At 35.0% G+C, this 20015-nt stretch overlaps 1 protein-coding gene across 3 annotated transcripts in view; it reads left to right on the top strand.

The window, feature by feature from the left end:
• Positions 1–20015, top strand: part of Cadps2 (calcium dependent secretion activator 2) — a 454722-nt gene that overhangs the window by 183180 nt on the left and 251527 nt on the right. For all 3 annotated transcript variants that reach the window (XM_042695976.1, XM_042695975.1, XM_042695977.1), the window contains exons 5-6: positions 5685–5921; positions 12065–12186. In XM_042695976.1, the coding sequence (XP_042551910.1) occupies positions 5685–5921; positions 12065–12186 (359 nt within the window). The remainder of the gene's footprint in view (positions 1–5684; positions 5922–12064; positions 12187–20015) is intronic.

Genomic DNA, 20015 nt, shown 5'->3' with positions numbered 1-20015 from the left:
TATGTAATCGCTGTGTTTCTTGACAGTATCAAAAATGAAAAAGAAAATAGATTTCAAGAAAAAGTCATCAATTTCTGTTTAATACATAAGGGGTTTAAGAGTCTAGACCTTAATTATACAAACCACTTTTTGTTGTGAATGAATAGATTAATTACTTCAATGACATACATTTTTTAGTCTTTTTCAATGGAATTGTATTTACATTTGTGTGGAGATTCTCTCATTCCTTTCTGCTAAGCAAAAGCTTAGAATATTTGATAGATAATCCCCATTTCTCGACTCATAAAACATGCATTTCAAAGTGTAGTTAACAGTCCAATATGTATGTGTACACATCTCATGGAACTGAGTTCCAAACCAAGACAGTTAACTTACTGGCATTTGGGACGATGTGTCTCACCTGCTGCCTTTAACAATTAGATTGTTATTCTTATGGGGAGGGAAGGGATGGTAGGGAAAAGAAAGGAGGAGGTAACAATGCTCAATAGGAAATGTACTCATTACCTTACTCATGTAATTGAAACCCCTCTGTACAGTATCTTTATAATAAAAATATATATTAAAAACTGTTATTCTTGTGATTGAAAGTATTTACTTATATAACAGGTTATAGGACTGTTAATGTTGCTTATCTAAATTTAAAGGTGAAGAAAAGATTGAGAAATTGGAGGTAAAAAGAAATAAGGAAAGGTGAAGAGAAATTGGGTAATGGGAGTGGCAGTAGGTTGTGAGAGGTAATGTGGAGGCAGACTGCTCACAACTGAAGATACAGGATCCTGTGAATTAGCAGGATAGGGTTATATCCACAAACAGAGAGTGGTTGTGGCAGGTAGATATCTAAAAAGACGGGGGGGGGGGGTGAGTTGGAGGAGGAGTAAGAGGCATTGAATTATTGAAACCGGAAGCTTTAATGAAGAAAATGATTTATGTGAAACACTAGCCTATAATGAACTTGGAAGAAAGGAAGGGTGTTTGCTTTTCTCTAATACCTGATAGTAAGAACAAATTTGGGAACATGTACCAAATAGCACAGAGCAAACCCTTAGATCTGTGATCAGCATTGATATCTTGTCTCAGGTACCTGTTCCTTCAAGGGCCTGACTGAACACAGATGTTGTGGTACACAGTTTAAGTGATGTTCTGGTTAGTTATAGGAAGAAGACTTAGGCTCAGGTATGTTCTCAAGTTCACCTGTAAGAGGTGAATGTGTTTTATAAAGCCCTGACCTGGGTCACATGTAAAGATCAATGAACACAAGGTTTCCCCTATGAGGTACCCACTGGTTTCATCAGAGCTGTGGATAACCAGAGAACTGTCAGAAGAATGAAGTGAGGCACATGGGTTAGAAAGGAAAAGGAGCTCAAAAATATAAGTCCTTTCCATATTGAAATATGGATAGAACAGAGTTAATTTCTCTCTGCTTTAACTTCAAGAAATTGAAGCATTTTTATAACACTCCTTATAGTCTACCAATCTTTTTTATTTAAAGAATATGTAATTTTGCCTATACTTTTTTAAAAAGTTTTTTTATTGTGAAAATACCGTACAGAGGGGGTTGCAATTACATGAGCAAGGTAATGAGTACATTTCTTATCAAGCATTGTTGCCTCCTCCTTTGTTTTTCCCTACCATCCCTGCCCTCCCATCTCCACTACTACACTCCTTCCCACCCCCAACCCCCCTGCCAAAGTTGTAAAGTTTGTTTTTCAGCATAGCATGTTGTGCATCTCATTGTTGCAATGGGTCCACCTGTATATTCCTTTTTAAACAATTTATTTTTTCCCTTCCCCTCCCTAAATTATACCAACATCAAACATTATATATTCAGTAATACTACTAACTCAATAAGGGTAGATGAAATAATGAGTTTTACCAAGAAGGAGACTGAAGCACAGGAAAGAATAGACACTTCACCAAGATAACATAGTTAACAATAAATAATCCATATCAAAACTAGGCCTCAAACCTTAGTATTGGCCCATTCCTTTATTACTATCACCCCTTCAGTGGGACAAACCCAGAGGCATTGTTTGCGAGTTAACAGTCAGAATATTCACTTGCAGGCAACAAAACAACAGAAAACAGTAACAACAAAACCCCAAGGCATCTGTTTCAAGGGGATCTAAGCAGATTCCTGAATATCTTGTAGACACTCTCCCCATTACCACCCATTCAAGAGCCTATTTAAATGGAAAAGCAAAGTGTAGGTATCAATAATGGTAAGAATAACTGTGAATCCGCTGTATTTTGTTACAAGACATGTAAACACTTGTGTTTTCATTATGATCATGACCATCTCTACTCCCATTCATTTACTTTATTTTCAGATCTTGAGTTGAGAACATGAAAATTAATATAGGTTGAGTACAACTCATCTGCAATGCTTGAACAAGAGTTCTTTCAGAGTTTGGAATATTTGCATATGCATAATGAGAGTTATTGGGGATGGAACCCTAGTGAAAAATGAAATTCATTCGGGTTTCATGAAATTCATGTAGCTTGAAGGTAATTTTGTACAGTGTTAATCATCACAGAATTTTCCAGTGGGGCATCCCACAGGCATTCAGAAGGCTTTGGATTTTGGAGCGTTTCAGCTTTCACCTTTTTGGAATAAGGATGCTAACCTGTGTGAGGATTGAAAACAAAGGAGAAATCAGCTTGGAGATATTTCCAGATAGTATAAACTCATATATCATCTAAAGGAAAACTAGGAATACTCTTTAAGAGTGATTCAATTTAACAAATGGGAAGCACATATTATAGTTTTCATGTGTGTCATATGTTAGAGCCACTAGTGCACCGTGCTCTGAAGAGGACTAAATTAAGCATGTAAGCAGTAGTTTATGGGCACAATCATGGTCAAACGATTTTGTCTGGTTCTAGCCTAAAATATCAGATTTAAGATGAATAATTAATACTGATATGGTACAGAATCAATTTTATTGTTTTCAAATAAGAATCATTAAAATATTTGTGAGACTTTCTTTTCAAAACAAGAGAAAATAAAAATTCCAGTATAATTAATTTCCCAAAAAGCTTGAAAATACTGGTAAGTCTGTTTTGGAGATGTTGCCAGAATTGCTCTTTGATAGATGATACTGAATGAAGGGTTTTGCACTAAAGCTAAATATAAATAGGCTATTTTTTCATGTACAAATGTTAGTTTTTCATGAAATAGCACCTAGGAAGTTTGAAAGTGAAACTGGTGCATTTGACTTTCAAATATGCATGTATTTAACTTTTATTTGATGAAGATAGATTTAATAGGGAAAATTACGCACTTCAAAGAAATATAAAATGAAGACACAATGAAGGTTCTGTTCGATGCATTAGTGAACAGACCAGTTAAAAATTCAAGTTCAAAGAACATTTGAACTTGGTGGAACATTTGAAAAGGAGGTGTTTGGCCATAGTCGAATGGCTTTTGCTCCATATGGCATTGAAACCAGCCCTTGACACTTGTCTTTCTGCCTTAATTCTGAGTTTTAGTTTGTGTTTTGTGTTTTGGGGGGCTTTTTAGAGTGGGGAAGGGTTTGGTTTTTGGTCAGCTTTTAAAGTTAGTCCAGGGCTGGGAAGGTGGCTCAGTGGTAGAGCGCTTGCCTTGCATGCATGAAGCCCTGGGTTCGATTCCTCAGCACCACATAAGCAAAAAGAAAAAAAGCCGAAAGTGGCACTGTGGCTCAAGTGGTAGAGCGCTAGCCTTGAGCTGAAGAGCTGAGGGACAGCGCCCAGGCCCAGAGTTCAGGCCCCACGACCGGACCCAAAAAAAAAAAAAATAAATAAAAATAAATAAATAAAGTTAGTCCAAAAATAGACAATGATATTTCTCATGGCACATTTTACTTTTTTTATAATTAAAAATCTATTCCAAACCTACTTTGTCTTCTAAAAGAACTCAAGGAATCATATACCTGGGTAGTTAATATGGGTTTTTTTGGGGGGGAATGCAAATTTGGTATTTTGAGGTGTGGCATCCAGCTGTATAAATACTTTAAAAGCATATTTAGGAATATTCCTCGGAAAAATTAATGATTTTTATATAGCTATTCAATATCTATGAAATGTGTAACTTGAATATTGATCATATGTAAATAATTTTGAAGGGAATTTGCAAAGACTATATTGAGGGCAAAAGAAAACAGGTGGCCTGAGACTCTGGGACTGACTTGTGAAGTGGAGCCAGATGCTCCTTCCTGCCCAATGGCTTCACTGGTGCAAGCCAGGCAGTGGCCGGGTACAGGGTGCTGAGAGCAGTCTGAACACAGTGCTACAGATGCTGATTTCCTAGGTGAGGTTTTAAATGATAATAAGGGAGCAGCAGTGAAGGCAGTTTTTTTTTTCTTTTGTTTCTTTTTTTTTATTCTGGAGCAGTGGGTAATCATTTGAAGAATGTCTGCTCTAAGTCTCCATTCTTCCACCAAATTTTGTACTGTGGTAGACAGATTTTCCTGAGGCTGATGTTATAAATATACATCACCACTGCTTTTAACAAATCAGTCAGGTCATATTGGCAGAGATTATACAAAGAGCTAGGAACACAATGGGGATGATGCTGTCATTTGCTGCTTGGAGGAAAATATAAATCATTACCATCCAAGCACAATTTGATGCTACCTACACATCAGTATTGGTAATGTCTTTTTAATTGAGCAAAAGACACAGAAATCGCATTGCAGAGATTAATGCATTTGCAGACAATGTTCATGCATGCTTTTGTACCTCAGCAAACATCTAATCTTCAAAATTAACGTTGTCTAGCACTTTTTAAACTTAATTTTTTCTTTTTTTTATTTTAATTTATTTTATTTGTGAACATACTGTACAGAGGGGTTACAATTACATGGGCAGGATAATGCGTACATTTCTTTCCAAGCAGCTTCCTCCTTTGTTTATCCTTCACATCTTAAACTTAATTTTTTCTTATCATAAATTGATCTTTTGCTTTAAACTTAATTTTTTTTTTTTTTTTGTCGGTCGTGGGGCTTGAACTCTGGGCCTGGGCGCTGTCCCTCAGCTCTTCAGCTCAAGGCGAGCGCTCTACCACTTGAGCTACAGCGCCACTTCCAGTTTTCTGGTGGTTTATTGGAGATAGGAGTCTCACGATCTTTCCTGCTCGGGCTGGCTTTGAACTGCGATCCTCAGATCTCAGCCTCCTGAGTAGCTAGGATTACAGGTGTGAGCCACCAGCGCCCGGCTTAAACTTAAATTTTTATAAAAGTAAATTGGTACCATGGTGTGGTATGAAATTAATTCTAGTAGTGTGTCCTTGTTATTAATTAATTCATTTTAATATGAATTCTTATATATATAAAAATACACTATCCCATTTCTTATCTGTGCAAGAAGACATTATTAAAATATTTTCTAACTAGAAAAGCAGTAGATCCTGAATATTTTCTTATAGACTATTTACTCCAATAATTTCAAAGAAAACGTTTCATATGCTAAAACTTCTCACATGTCTGGTTTTATTTTTGCTTCTTTTTCTCATATATAAATCCTATAAAAATAAAGTTAAAACCACAGATATCCTTAAAATAATCAAAATTATCAGAGCCTAAAGATTTAAAAATCTAGAAACTAAAATGCATGGCTGACAAATTGTATGAAGAGAATCATAATCTCCAAGACAGTGGAAGCTGAAATTTGACTTAAATAACATAATTTTAAAATTCGTTTTTAAGGAAAGAAGATTCCCCAGATTTATAGCAAAAGAAATGGAGAGTATGTACATAGAAGAGCTGCGATCTTCAGTGAATTTGCTAATGGCCAACTTAGAAAGTCTTCCAGTTTCAAAAGGTGGTCCAGAATTTAAGCTACAAAAATTAAAACGTTCACAGAATTCCGCATTTTTGGACCTAGGGGACGAGAATGAGATTCAACTGTCAAAGTCTGATGTGGTCCTGTCATTCACCTTGGAGGTAAGTGGTTTTATCTTGTACTTCTTTTATAACTGTGCAGCATAAATGAGGCTGCACAGTAATTTCTACTGGCCTCCATGCTCACACTTAGAGTTTAAAGCCACATGACAATTTTAGAAGGTATTAAGTGACTGTTTTTTGGACAAATAGGTTATATATACAAATGAATGCAATCTGTCCCTTAAACTTAACTGTGACATTTAGGATTGAATCATAAAACTTTGAAGCACATCTTTTGCCAATCAGACTGGTATAAATTCGTTAGCAAACTAAGGCAAACACACCTGCGTAAAAGTAGGATTCAAACATATGGTTGTTGATTTCTCTCTAATTTGGAATCCTTCTTGGCTTCCCCTTTCTAAGATATAATCTAAGAATAATAATCCTTCTAAGATAGAATCAAGTGAACCAGTTGCAATGGACATACTGAGAAATGTAGAGGATGAGAGGGAGAGAATTCTTTTGTATGACTTCCACATTTATTACAGACACAGCAAATATTACAAGGAACAAGAACAAATGTCATCCATTTAAAATTGTGTTCTCTAAAACACTAGAGTTTCATCCTATAGATACACACACACACACACACACACACACATATCAAACAACCAATGACACAGATACTGTTAGTACAGGATCTGTTGATGTCTTACATGATTATTTTCTTCATACTAATCTATGCAAATGTATGCAACCTAAGAATATGTCTATAGGTTTATAGACCACACACATATGTACCTGGGAGAGAGAACTTATGTGAAATAAAACAAGATAAAATATTATATTTATAATAATGAAGTGCCAAGTCATCATTTAAGCTGGCAAAAATTCCTGCTTTTAGTCGGGTGCCAGTGGCTCATGCCTGTAATCCTAGCTACTCAGGAGGCTGAGGTCTGAGAATCTCGGTTCTAAGCCAGCCTGGGTAGGAAAAGTCTGTGAGACTCTTATCTCCAATAAGCCACTCAGTAGTGGCACTGTGTCTCAAGTGATAGAGTGTTTGTCTTGAGCTGAAGAGCTGAGGAACAGAGCCCAGGCCCAGAGTTCAAGCCCCGTGACCAAAAACAAAACAAAACAAAACAAAATCCTGCTTTTGTCCTAATAAATTCCATTCTATAAGCAAATGTGAGTAATGCTGGCTTAAATTCTAGCTCTCAAAATTTTATTGAGGTTTGTAGTGGTTTTTTTTCTCTTTTATATTGCTATGTCTTCTTTGCTTGTTCCTGGTACTGCGTTTCCTGATTGAAAAAGAAAAGCATAGACAAGGTAGATTTGTATTTCTTGCTGATGTTAGAGTTGCTTAGTTGATGGCAGAAAAGTCCACTTTTTCTTCTGTTAAGCTTGAGTATAAAACAACTACTTCTCACTCCTTTAGCCTCCAGCTAATGATCTCTTTCTAGGTCAATAGATTGAATTTAGTGTCAGAGTAGAAATATGTAGCTTTCTTTGTAACCAAGATTTCACTCTGGGTTAAACTAATGGCTTTGCCAGGTGGCTTTGCTTTTGGGTTTCCCTCTCATCCTCGCTGCCTCATAAAATAAGGATGTTTAATGTATGACCACATGTGGATTACTTGTTTGCTCAAATAAATGTTTTGCTGACTGAATAAGAGATACCAGTGCTTTTTTATAAAGGATTTTGCACAAATGAAAGCTCTTATTTAATTACATTATAACATTTTTTCACAAGTTTAACACTTAAATTTTGCAAAAAAAAATCAATATGCCAAATGTTCTTAAGCTAACAAGTAATATATATCATATATAAATCTACCATTAACTATATAATTAAACATTCAGAACTGAAGAACAAATACAGAACATTTTCTCATTGTCCGCTATTGTTCAAAGTTTTCATCAATTATATATAGTTAACATCTTAGAAGTTCTGCTCCCTCTAATGAAAAAAAAATTAAACTGATGACTGAAACTGGGAATTGTTATTCTGTACTTTATTGCCAATATGCTAAAGCAAGCTGTTCAGTTATAATAGCGTTAGGAAGAGAGTACAACATACAATTTACTGTTGTGTAGTCTGAGAAGCTTGTGTGTTTGTGAAATTGCTTTGACAGCCTCTTTGGCTATTTCTGTCTAAGGCAGATATTTTGCCACCATAGTAAAATACAAATCTGTTCTCCAGTGCTCACAGTATTTTATGGAGGAGTTATGTGCCCAGCAATAAAATTAAATCATGTTAGAGAAATAACAATCCAGAGTGGATTTGTGCAGCCCTGAGAAAACTACTCTTCTAGAGGAGTCCGAGGGCCTGTAACATCAGTTAGGCCTTCTAAAAAACTTATTCCTGACACTCCACATTTCAGTTAAGAAAACTTAAAGCTAGCAGTTAATCCAGTTGGAAGCTTTCACACTTCAGTCTTTTTTTTTTTTTTTTTTTTTTAGTGTGAAAATACTGGACAGAGGGGTTACAATTACATGGGCAAGGAAATGAGTACATTTCTTATCAAGCATTCTTTTTCCTTTGGTCAGTCATGGGGCTTGAACTCTGGGCCTGGGTGCTGTCCCCCAGCTCTTCAGCTTAAGTCGAGTACTCTACCACTTGAGCCATAGCACCGCTTCCCATTTTCTGGTGATTTATTGGAGATAAGAGTCTCAGGGATTCTTCCTGCCCAGGCTGGTTTTGAATCACAATCTTCAGATCTCAGCCTCCTGAGTAGCTAAGTTTACAGGCATGAGCCACCAGCACCTGGCTCACACTTCATTCTTTAGACTTAGAACCAGTCCATAAGTACTGAATCCTGAGTCTAAGACGTAAATTGCAGATTTGAAAAACTATGCCCAAAGTCTATCCTCCCCTTCTTTATCTCGTTATACCTATTCCTGTACCAAGTTCAACTTTGCTCTTGGGTTTTATATTTTAGTTAACATTGTTTCTATCTTCACATGGATTTTCTCTACTAGAATGTAAGCTGCAGGAAAGTTACATTTTTGAATATTTTTATTATCTTTAAGCAGTTGATAACACAGTGCATCTTGATCAATGTCACCCCTTTCAACATTCTCACCCCCAACCTCCAACCCACCCCTTCCCTTACTTAATTTTAGATTATGCGTTGAATTTTGTTGCTACTTAACAAAGTAGTTTATGTATACAATGTATCTTTATCTGTGGACTCATCCCTTCCCTAATATTTCTTTTTTTTAATTTTTCTTTATTTTTTATTGTGAAAATACTGTACAGAGGGGTTACAATTAGATGGGCAAGATAATGAGTATATTTCTTATCAAGCATTGTAGCCTCCTCCTTTGTTTCCCCTTCCCATCCCTTCCTAACCTTCCGCCCCTCCCCACCCAATCCTCTCCCCCCCATCCAAAGTTGTAAAGTTTGTTTTCAACATGACAACTTGTACTACTCATTGTTGCAATGGGTCCACCTGTATCCTTATTTAAACCACTTGTTTTTCCCCTTCCCCTGCACAAATTATTCTGTGATATACACAGTGAATTCTTGCCTTCATTTTCCCTCCACCTCCAAACCTTCAAGGAACATTCTTATTATTTTCTTTTCTGTTGACTGAATTGTGATACTATCTAACCAGTGCCTAGTACACAATTGCCTCAGTAAATATTCATTGAATTAAGACTTTATGGCAACAAAAGCAGCAGTTAGACATATAGGATTATAGTTCAGTCACTCCATTCATGAAGCATTTCAACAGAATACTAAAGCAAAACATAAACTAACCCACAGAGCACTAAGCTATATAACGACATACTACATACAATAAAGTAAAGGTAGAAAAAAACAGATGTTTCTGAAATTATGACTTGATGTGCTATGGGTATGGGGTCTTTGATTTCAATATAGTTTGTTTGCACACTGAATCTTTTCGTTGACTTCTTTGTGATCTGGTCATACATAATCCCCAATTTCACTCTACTGCTTCCTTTTATTTTCCCCCACAAGTTGAAGAGTCCCATATCTCTCAGGTCATTGTATTACTCTAAAGCATGTTATCTAGGGGACCTCCCTTGTTTTTGCTTTTAGAACAACTTTCTCTAATTTGTCCTTAGGGCTTCAGCAACAGAGAGAACGAGAAAGGTATAGCATTGATCAGTATTCTTTTCCCTGGGTCCATTATCAAATTTAGCTGGTAATTTCTTAAAACAGTAACTTCAAATTATGTTATCTGATGGTTTGGGGAATTCTTGGCTTTCTTTATCACCAATGACTGGAACTAGCTATATGTTTCTCCTCTTGGAAAGCATATTTGTGGAACTGAATAGTTATATTTATTCATTACAGAAGTCATATACTTTCAAAGTGATGATTCTACAGGATAAAATTTTCTGGCACAGATGAGAGTTAGTTTTTTAGGAACAAAAGCTATTTGTTGAATGCTATAGTAGGCCCACATTTCAAGAGCTTGTAGTAGAGTCAACAGAAGTAATAGTGAGCCTACAATTTCTCTCTTCTCTTCTACACTCTGACTTTTAAATATACTGCAGTAGAAATTACAGTGTGATAACAACAATCTGAAATATGAACCAAGACTTTAGATTTCTAGTCTTACCTTTTTGTACATAATTCTGCTGTTTTATACATATTAAGTGACCTTTCAAAATTTTACCATTGAACTGGGACCTGGTGGTTCATGCCTGTAATCTTACCTACTCAGGAGGTTAAGGTCATTGAATGACAAAGCCACTAGTATTATAGTAAGTACTTAGCCTTTACTTACTGTACCAACAGAAATATTGAATGAAAAATATCTTTTTATTTCTCATGGTTTCTGGTTAGTTTTACTAGAAGTAAAATTCATTTTTTAACTAAAATTATTTTTTAATTTTTATAAAAAGTAAGTACTATTTTAAATGTTACTAGTAAAAAAATTGAGTTATTAAAAATTGATGACTAGAATATTAGAGCAGTTGTGGGAGGTAGTAACTTATCAATTGTCCAGTAGTTGACTTAGTCTATTTTCATTGAAGTCCTTGTTCTTGTTCTTATGCTAATATACATTTCAATGTGGCAATGACAGACTCTGGTTGAGAAGATACCATGTTCTGAGTTTGATCTGTTCATGAAAATAAAATAAATATTATGATTTTATTTACAAGTATAACCCTTCCCATTGTACCTGAGCTGAAAGATCATTAGTTTTTTTTAATATCTTTTGTTTGTTTGAGACTTTTAGAGGTAAGATTCATTTCACAATTCTCTGGAGACTATAATGACTCTGATAAGATATTAAATGATCAATAAATGATATAGATAGTGCCATAAACACTGTTAATATTATTTGCCCACATAGAACAGGAGGTTAATAAAGCAATTACTTTACATATTTAGAAATGTTCTTAAATACATTTTGTAAAGTAAATCTTCAGAATTTAAGAATGTGAATAATACAATTTTTGGTCAGGAAGCTGGAGAAAATAATATTTATATTATATTTACAGTCTAGAGAATATTAAGTTCCAGTACTTTTTTATTGATAGAGTTTTAAATAAACACAAAAAGCACACTTGGAAACATAATTCCCTTTCCTCAGAAGGTAGAAATATATAAAGCAGTGGTATTTCCAGTGTCATAAATGGAATTAGTACATGCATTTAATGGGTAGGTAACTGATTTTTACCTTATCAAATTAGTATTAAAACCTTTCAGTTATAAATTATAGTTGCTATTATTTTTTGATAGTAAAATATACAGTGATTAAAAAGAAAAATGTTTCATAAATAGCAAGCAATCACGTTAAATAAGTATAGAAAATGTGGTATCAGGTGTTGGTATCAATAAATTGACATAACAGTAATACTGTCTATAATAATAAATCCTATCTTATGATTGTACCAAATTTTCATCTGTGATTCTACTTTAATTCATTCATATGGGCTTGTTAAGATCTCTGAAATTAAATTTTATTTAATTCAGTAGGACCTGTCTCTAACTTTACAACTTTAGTAACTATCAAGAGGTATTTTTTAAAATCTATCAAGAGTTATCTTTTCAGTAACCAGATTTGCTTACTATACTGGGTAAGTAGAGGTCGATAACAAAGGCAGAAAATACTAGTGATGCTCCAAGATGAATGTATTGTTTAGTCTTTCTTAATTTCCTTTATGCTGCTCTTTTTGTGCATTGTAACTTGACATATTATTTACAAATCCTTTTATCTTCAGATTGTCATAATGGAAGTTCAAGGTTTGAGGTCAGTGGCTCCTAATCGCATTGTTTACTGTACAATGGAAGTGGAAGGAGGAGAGAAGCTGCAGACAGACCAGGCTGAAGCCTCAAGGCCACAGTAAGTTGGTTCCAAAGGATATTTTGGTTGTTTTGTTTATGTTTAAAATCGTATGGTATGGAAGGCTGAAACTGCTGTTGGCTTTGTCTCCACTGTGTTGGAATTACTGTGTACCTTTCTGGATAATAATATTCTAATTATATCTTGGCAGCAGCCCTGTTTAGTACCACCTGCAGATGTGAAGCCAACCATTAGGCTGCAAAATGTCTGTAGGCATTTATAAGGAAAGTGTGAGTCTGCACTATATTTTGTACTATAGCTAGAGCTTATAATTTGTATGTTATGGTGCTGCCATCATGTAAAAGTAGATACTACATATCTGCACTCTGATTTGCAATATTCAGTAACTGAATGAATTAGAGAACTGGTTAATGGCTACCATGCAATCATCAGAGATGATATACCTGTTCTTTGTTCTGTCAGTTTAATGGTTCACATTCTGGGAATACATGTAGTTGAATTTAGAGGACGTTCTAGTTAGTGGATTTAAACTTAGGAAACATCTTAGTGTCTGATAGAAAAGCCAATGAGATCTTTAAGCCATTTTGAATTGAAGGTTGTACAAGATGATAGTTAAAATTGTAGTTTCAGTTTTCTGCATGTGGATATCTTGATTTGACAGCGCCATTTGTTGAAGAGGCTGTTTTTCTTCCAGACTTTGTTTTGGGTTCCCTTATCAAATTATTAAATGGTTGTAAGTCTGTGGGTTTACTCATTCATTAGAAAGAATGATATTATGCCATTTGTAAAGAAATTATAAGACTTGGAAAAAAATTTAAGTAAGTCAGGCTAAGAAGACAAAAGGATCCATCATTTTCTCTTATATATGGAAGCTAGATTTAATTTACAAACTCATAAGTGAAATGTGTTGGGGATATGCAGATATAACTGAAATGGGGTAGATTCAAGGGAGATCTCAAATAGTGTCATTTTTAAAAATTTTTTTATTGTAAAGATGCTAAACACAGTGGTTACAGTTACATGACTAAGGTAATGAGTACATTTCCTATCAAGCATTGTTACCCCTTCCTTTGTTTTTCCGCTACTGTTCCTTAAATAGTGTCATTTCTTAGAATGCCAAAATCAAAGTTCAACAACAAAAAAACCACCAGGAAGCAGGTACTTGCAAAGGGTATAAGGTGGGGCTAAGAGGAAAGGGATAGACCGGTAAAGAGGAGAAGAAGAGAATAAAAAGGAAATGTAGACAGGAATCCATTGTATATCCTACAAAATTAAGAAGAGTGAAGGAAAGCTTGTGTAGGGGTAGGATGGGCAAGAATGTCAGAAGGGATGATCATAAACAGCTTTGTTAAGTGACAACTCCCTTGTGCAACTACTTAAAGATAATAATAATAATTTTAAAGAATGCCAGTCAGGTCTGAGAGGCCTGATGGACCTTGTCTGTCCTTCATTTGAGTACTGCTTCTGGAGAACATTTTTGTTCTCTTATACTCAATCTATGTTCAAAAAGTCTCAACATTTTAAGACAGAATTTTACCTTACCAGTACGTTGTTTGTTCATTTCAGAAACCAGTTAAGAACCTGGGTAGAAGTGACTAAGCACCAGATCTAAAAAAATGAGCAAGAAACCTATATCTCTTTAGAGCAGGAAGTCTAGAAGAATGGAGAAGGTTAAGTCTAACAAGAGGGAGATGTCCAGAGCATTAGTGAAGAAACACATCGAAACTACTTATCTGCCCTTGCAAAATCCTGCAGGTCTGTCCTGAGCCATCTTTCAATGCCTCTGGGACCTCACTGCCTCTGTCTATTTCTGAACACTGCACCTGTCCTCTACCCTGCTCCTCAGACAGCCACTCAAAAATATCTGAACCTGGCACTTGTATTTCTTTTTGCCTGCCGTCTTCTTCCTTCTTCTCCTTTGTAACTGAATCCTTGGCATTGAGGAGCTCCACTTAAACATTACCCCTAAAAAATAGACCTTCCTTTGAGATAATTTGGTAGGAATTTGATGTTTTTTGGTTCATCACTTTTTAATTTTTGGACTGAAACCTACATACCATCTGTTTCTTTTCTGTTGTGTTCCCCACCTGCCCCCAACCTGAAAAATAGGGCAGAGATATTGTCCTTTTTTGATCTATCTTATTAGTCTCCCAATCAGAATTTTTTAAGTCAGTTGATTGAAATCATCTCGTAGCTTAGACATGGTAAACATTTGGGGCTAACGTCTTTGTGTATTCACCAAACTGAGCAGTCATCACCAACATCAAGTTTGGAACATATTTATCATCTCAAAGAAGAAACTCTATACTCTTTATCTGTTACCTCTTGTCTCTTAGTTCTAAGCAACCAACACTTTACTTTCTGCCTATATTGATTTTTCTTTTTGTGGATATTTCTTATAAATACAATTATAAAGTATATATTTTTGTGCGTGACTTCTTTCATTTACAATGTTCACATCTTAAAACAGGTTTTGGGATGCAGTTTTCATAACTGAAAAATATCTACTCTATTGTAAATAACATATGGATTTACCACACATGTTCACATAGCACACACCCACATACACATATACACGTACTTTTTTTTCAATATATATGTTATAACAAATGTTTTCTCCTATTCTCTGGAGTTTTTGCTTCCTTAATGTCTTAAATCAATTAAATTTGATGATGGCCGATTAAATTTTTCTTTGTGGTTATGCTTTTGATATCATATCTATGAATCACCAGGCAAATAAATAGCATAGAGACTTATCCATATGTTTTCACATGAAAAATAATTTTAACAGTTAAATTTAGGCAATTAATCCATTTATTTTGAATTTTGTACTTGCTGTTATGTTCAGATCTAACTTTCTCCTGTTGCATTTGAATATCCAGTTACCCCAGGACCATTTATTGAACAAAATTTTCATTTCCCACTAATAGTTCTTTTCTTTCTTTATGAAATCAATTGACCATTGATACATGAATTTATTTCTGGACTTTCAGTTTTATTCTGTTGACATATGTATATCCTCATGCTAATACCACACTGTATTGATTACTGGGGTTTTATCATAAGTGTTGAAATCACTACAAATCCTTTTATTTTGTTTCTTTGCCAGATGTTTTTGATTTTTTTTTTACTACTCTGCATTTCTATGTGACTTTTAGGAGTAGTTTATTAATTCCTGCAAAAATTCTGTGAAGCTTCCCTGCTGAGATTCTGAGAACATGACCCTGAATCTGCAGGTTAATTTGATGACTACTGTAATCTTAAATATTTTAATCCATGAACATGATATCTAACCCTATGTTTTGATCTTCAGTGCTTTCTGTAGTATTGCATAGTTTTAAAAGTATGAATTATGTACTTTGGTTGTTAGAAATATTCCTAGTATTATTCCTTTGATGCTATGGAAAATGAAAGTGTTCCTCAATATCATCTTTGAATTACTCACTGGAAATATGTAGAAATTCAATTGATTTTGTATATTGATCTTATGTGCTGCAGCCTCACTGAGTTCCTTTCTTACTTCACAATTTTAGTGGATTTCTCAGAGTTTTCTAATAAAACAGAATATTATCTGATTATATAGTTTTACTTCTTCACATCTGATTGTAATTTCATTTTCTTGACTATTTATACTCTTGTGCAATGTTAAATAGAAGTGGTTTAAAAAGAAAAGAAAATGTCCTGTTTGGTTGCTGGTCCCATGAGGGAAAAACACATCATCTTTAAAAATTGAAGTATGATGCTAGTCAGTAAGGTTTTGTTGTTGTTTTTGTTTGCCATAAAAGCCTACATCAGTTTGAGGAAATTCTTCTATATTCTAGGTTTGTGTGCTTCAATCATGAAAATATGGTGGCTTTTGTGAAATACTTTTCTTGAATCTGCTGGGATGATTATATAGTTTGGAGGTTTTATTCTTTCAACATGAGATCCTATTTTATATTATTTTTGCATGTTAACTAATTTTATCCCATGAACATTATTCTTACTTCATCATAATTAGTTAATTATTTTGATTTCTTACTTTTTTTTCCTAAAACTTTGTTAAGGATTTTACTTCTATATTCTCAAGATATTTTGTTCTGTAGTGTTATTGTGATGCCTCTGTCTGATTTTCAATATCAGAATAGTATTGTTACTATAAAATGAGCTTGGGCATGTTCCATCTTTTCTATTTTTTTGGAAGAGTATGAAGAATTGATATTAATCTTTAAACATTTTGGAGAACTTCATTAGTAAATCTGTCTGGACTTGAGTTTCTCTTTCTGCTCAGATCATTTGTTTGATCTCTTTTAACATATTGTTCTTTGTCTTTATGTTTGAGTCAATTTCAGAATTTTGTGTCTTTCCCGACATCAATTTACCTGACTTTTCTCATTTATTATCATACAATTGTTCATAGTATTTATAATACTTTCTATACAATTGAAAGTAATATCTTCTCACTTAAATCTAGTTTTAATATTTTCTCTCTTTAATTTCTTTACCTCGCTAAATTTATTCACTTGGACTGAATTTCATATTGGTTTCATTGCATTTGCTTTTCTATTCTCTTATTAATTTTCACTTACATTATTTACTTCCTGTATATATTGGTGTATATGTACATATATTTGTATTTTACAGTATCTTCAGGGGACATTTGCTTTGATTTTTGAATTACATTCTTTCTTCTTTCTTAATAAATTCAGTTACAGCTATAAAGTTCCTCTGTGTTCCATGGTAGCAACACCTGCATGTATTGATATAGTCTGCCTTCATTTGTATTCATCCAGATTCCTTTGATCTATCAGATGCATTATTTGTATAGTAAATAAAGTCAGTTGCAGGTCTTCCTAACTACAGGAAATTGAACCCTCAGTTTCCACCATGCTGCTGTACTGGCTGAGGGAATTGAGTTCTCACCATTCTGGAAGCATTAGATGCACACCAACATACACCATTCAGTTTAGGGAAACTTTTCTGTCACTCTGGCATTGGTTTCTTCACATGACTACATAATGAGATTTTGGAGGAAGTGTAACTCCCCTAGGAGTCTCAATGCCATGTTTCTTTTTTTTTTGGGGGGGGGGGGGTCAGCTGTGGGACTTGAACTCTGGGCTTGGGCGCTGTCCCTCGCTCTTCAGCTCAAGGAGAGCACTCTATGTTTGAGCCACAGCGCCACTTCCGGTTTTCTGGTGGTTTATTGGAGATAAGAGTCTCATAGACTGTCCTGCCTGCCTGGGCTGGCTTTGAACCAAGATCCTTAGATCTCAGCCTCCTGGGTAGCTAGGATTACAGACATGAGCCACCAGCGCCCGGCTCAGTGCCATGTTTCTTTCTGTACAGTCTTTTAAACAGTTCATTTAGTTGCAGTGTATATATTATAAAAGTCATCTTTTATAAGTTAAGCAATGATTAGTAAAATTTTCACTTGTTGCAAGTGTCATCATAATTTTGAAAAAGTATGTTATACTCATTTGCAGTCTGTTCCTGTGCCCCTTCATAGTTCTAGAAAATGCTGCATCAGTTTTTTAGCTCAGTAATTTAACTTTTCTAGGGTATTTCATAAGAATGGAATCATGTGCTATTTAATCTTCATATCTGACTTTTAATGTGCTTTGCGTATTTTATACAAAATCTTGTATTTAATTGATATTTAAATATTTAGTCAACAAAATAAATGAATGACTTGAACAAAAATGAGTTAACTTGTCTGAAGCAGTACCCTAACACTAACTTTTTCGAATAAATACAAGTTTTTAAGAGAATGTTGCTTATTAAAACTCTAGAACACTCATAATGGACTCATAAAGAGAATCTGATAGAGGAGACATCCAAGTGCGCAATTTAAATGCGTTAAAATTTGTGACTTTGAGAGACGAAATATTACAGTAAGCTCCAGTGCTCTTTCTGATTACTCCTTCCAAAAAGAACTTTGACTACAATAGATGTTGTGTGTTACCCTGAACACTGAATTAACTTTTCAAATAAATTAAAAGCTTTGAATTCAGAGTTGTTTCCCAGGGGCAGATTACCTTTAATATACGTCTCCTCAAAGCTGACTGACTGCAGTTTCTCAGTGGTACAGTCACTGCCAACCCTAACTCATCTGGCACAACAGAAAGAGATTCATCTCCACCATTATCACCATGAATTATGCCTCTGTCACGTTTTCTAAATTTTATTGCTTCAACAGTTTGTGCTTTGTTGGAGATCAATTCATCCTTCTGTCTGATGCTAATTAATGTGCCTTATTTAGTCCATATTTCCAATAAACTTAATCAAGGCTTCTTGTCATTGCCTACTTCATTCTGGTAGCTCAGAATTCCTGCCAACTATTAGATAGAAACAGCATGCAAGATTGGTATAAATCTCAGAATACAAGACCTCGTGTTCGATAAAATTCCATGTGGATAGACAACTCAATTTATCATTTGGTAGTTTTTAGTTCAACTGGAATTTTGACTAATTGTTGCTAACAAATAATGGAATATAGATAAACTATATTTTTCAGTTATATAATTAACTTTTTTTTCTCTTGAACTCAGTACATGGGTGCTGCTCCTGAGCTTTTTGGCTCAAATCTAGTGCTCTACCACTTGTGCCATAGCTCTGCTTCCAGGTTTTTCTTGTGATTTCCTGGAGATAAGAGTTTCAAGGACTTTCCTACCCAGGCTTACTTCAAATCTTGAACCTCAAAACTCAGTCTCTTGAGTAGCTAGGAATACAGGCAAGAGCCCCCAGTGAGTTATTGTATTATTATGTTAGTGAGCCAAGAATGCTTTAGTCTCTCTGAATACAGTATAGAAGTATTATTCCTAAACTTTTTATAGCATTTTACTCTTTATAGACATTTCATTTATTTCAGTGTTAGCTAGACTCTTCATGATACTGCCTAGTGGGAAATGGAGTGACAGGCTGGAGGGAGTGGCATGTGACCATATAGTATTCACAGACTCTCCAGTGTGTCCTGGATTTGAGGGCCCATTCCCTGCACAAGGCAAGAATCCTTCGAGTCCCTAATATACATAGGAGCTGGTAATGTCCTGTGAAAGTTCTAGATAGACCTTGATCTGAGAGAAATAAAGATAAGGGTATTGAATGTTCAATACAAATAGGAATAACATGTAGAATTAGATTTGACCTCTTCAAATGTTTTAAATATCCACCATATCTGGGAATCTGTGGCTCACACCTGTGATCTAGCTCCTTGGGAGGTAGAGGTTAGGAAAATCATGATTCCTAGTTGCACCCATGCCAGAACAAGCAAAAAATTTGCAAGACTTCTCTCAGTAGAAAACGTTGGATGTGGTGTTGTGTACCTGTCATCCCAGGAAGCATAAGTGAGATTGTGATCCAGCCCAGGCAAAAAGAAAAACCTATCTCAAAAAAAAATTAGAACCGAAAAGGCTGAGGGGGTGGCCCAGGTGGTAGAATTACTGCCTAAAATACATGAAGCCTTGGGTTGAGTGTCTGTTAGCATCAAAGTGAAAAATAATACCATGCAGTATCATAAGAATTTTTTAAAAAAGAACTGTTAATCATAAAAAATAATGCTAATTAGAAAATTTAATTATTGGTTACATTTTTAAACATATATGTATGTTGGTGCATCTCTAAAATCTCAGCCAACAAGAGGCTGAGGTAAGAATATTGTGAATTCAAGGCCAGCCTAGATTACCTAGAGAGTTCCAGGAAGTCCAGGCTATATAGTAAGACTCAGTTTTGAAAACAAAAATAATTTTTTAAAAAATCTCTAGCCAAGTGCCAGTGGCTCACACCAGTAATCCTAGCTCCTAAGGAGGCTGAGCTCTGAGGATCATGGTTCAAAGCCAGCCTGGGCAAGAAAATCCGTGAGACTCTTCTCTGTATTAAACTACTCAGAAAAC

The sequence above is a fragment of the Dipodomys spectabilis genome, unplaced genomic scaffold, assembly GCF_019054845.1.
Source record: "Dipodomys spectabilis isolate Male_0828 unplaced genomic scaffold, ASM1905484v1 ptg000197l, whole genome shotgun sequence".
In the NCBI taxonomy this organism is placed as follows: Eukaryota; Metazoa; Chordata; class Mammalia; order Rodentia; family Heteromyidae; genus Dipodomys; species Dipodomys spectabilis.
The sequence above is the reverse complement of the archived record's forward strand: the minus strand, read 5'-3'. Positions and strand labels throughout refer to the sequence as shown.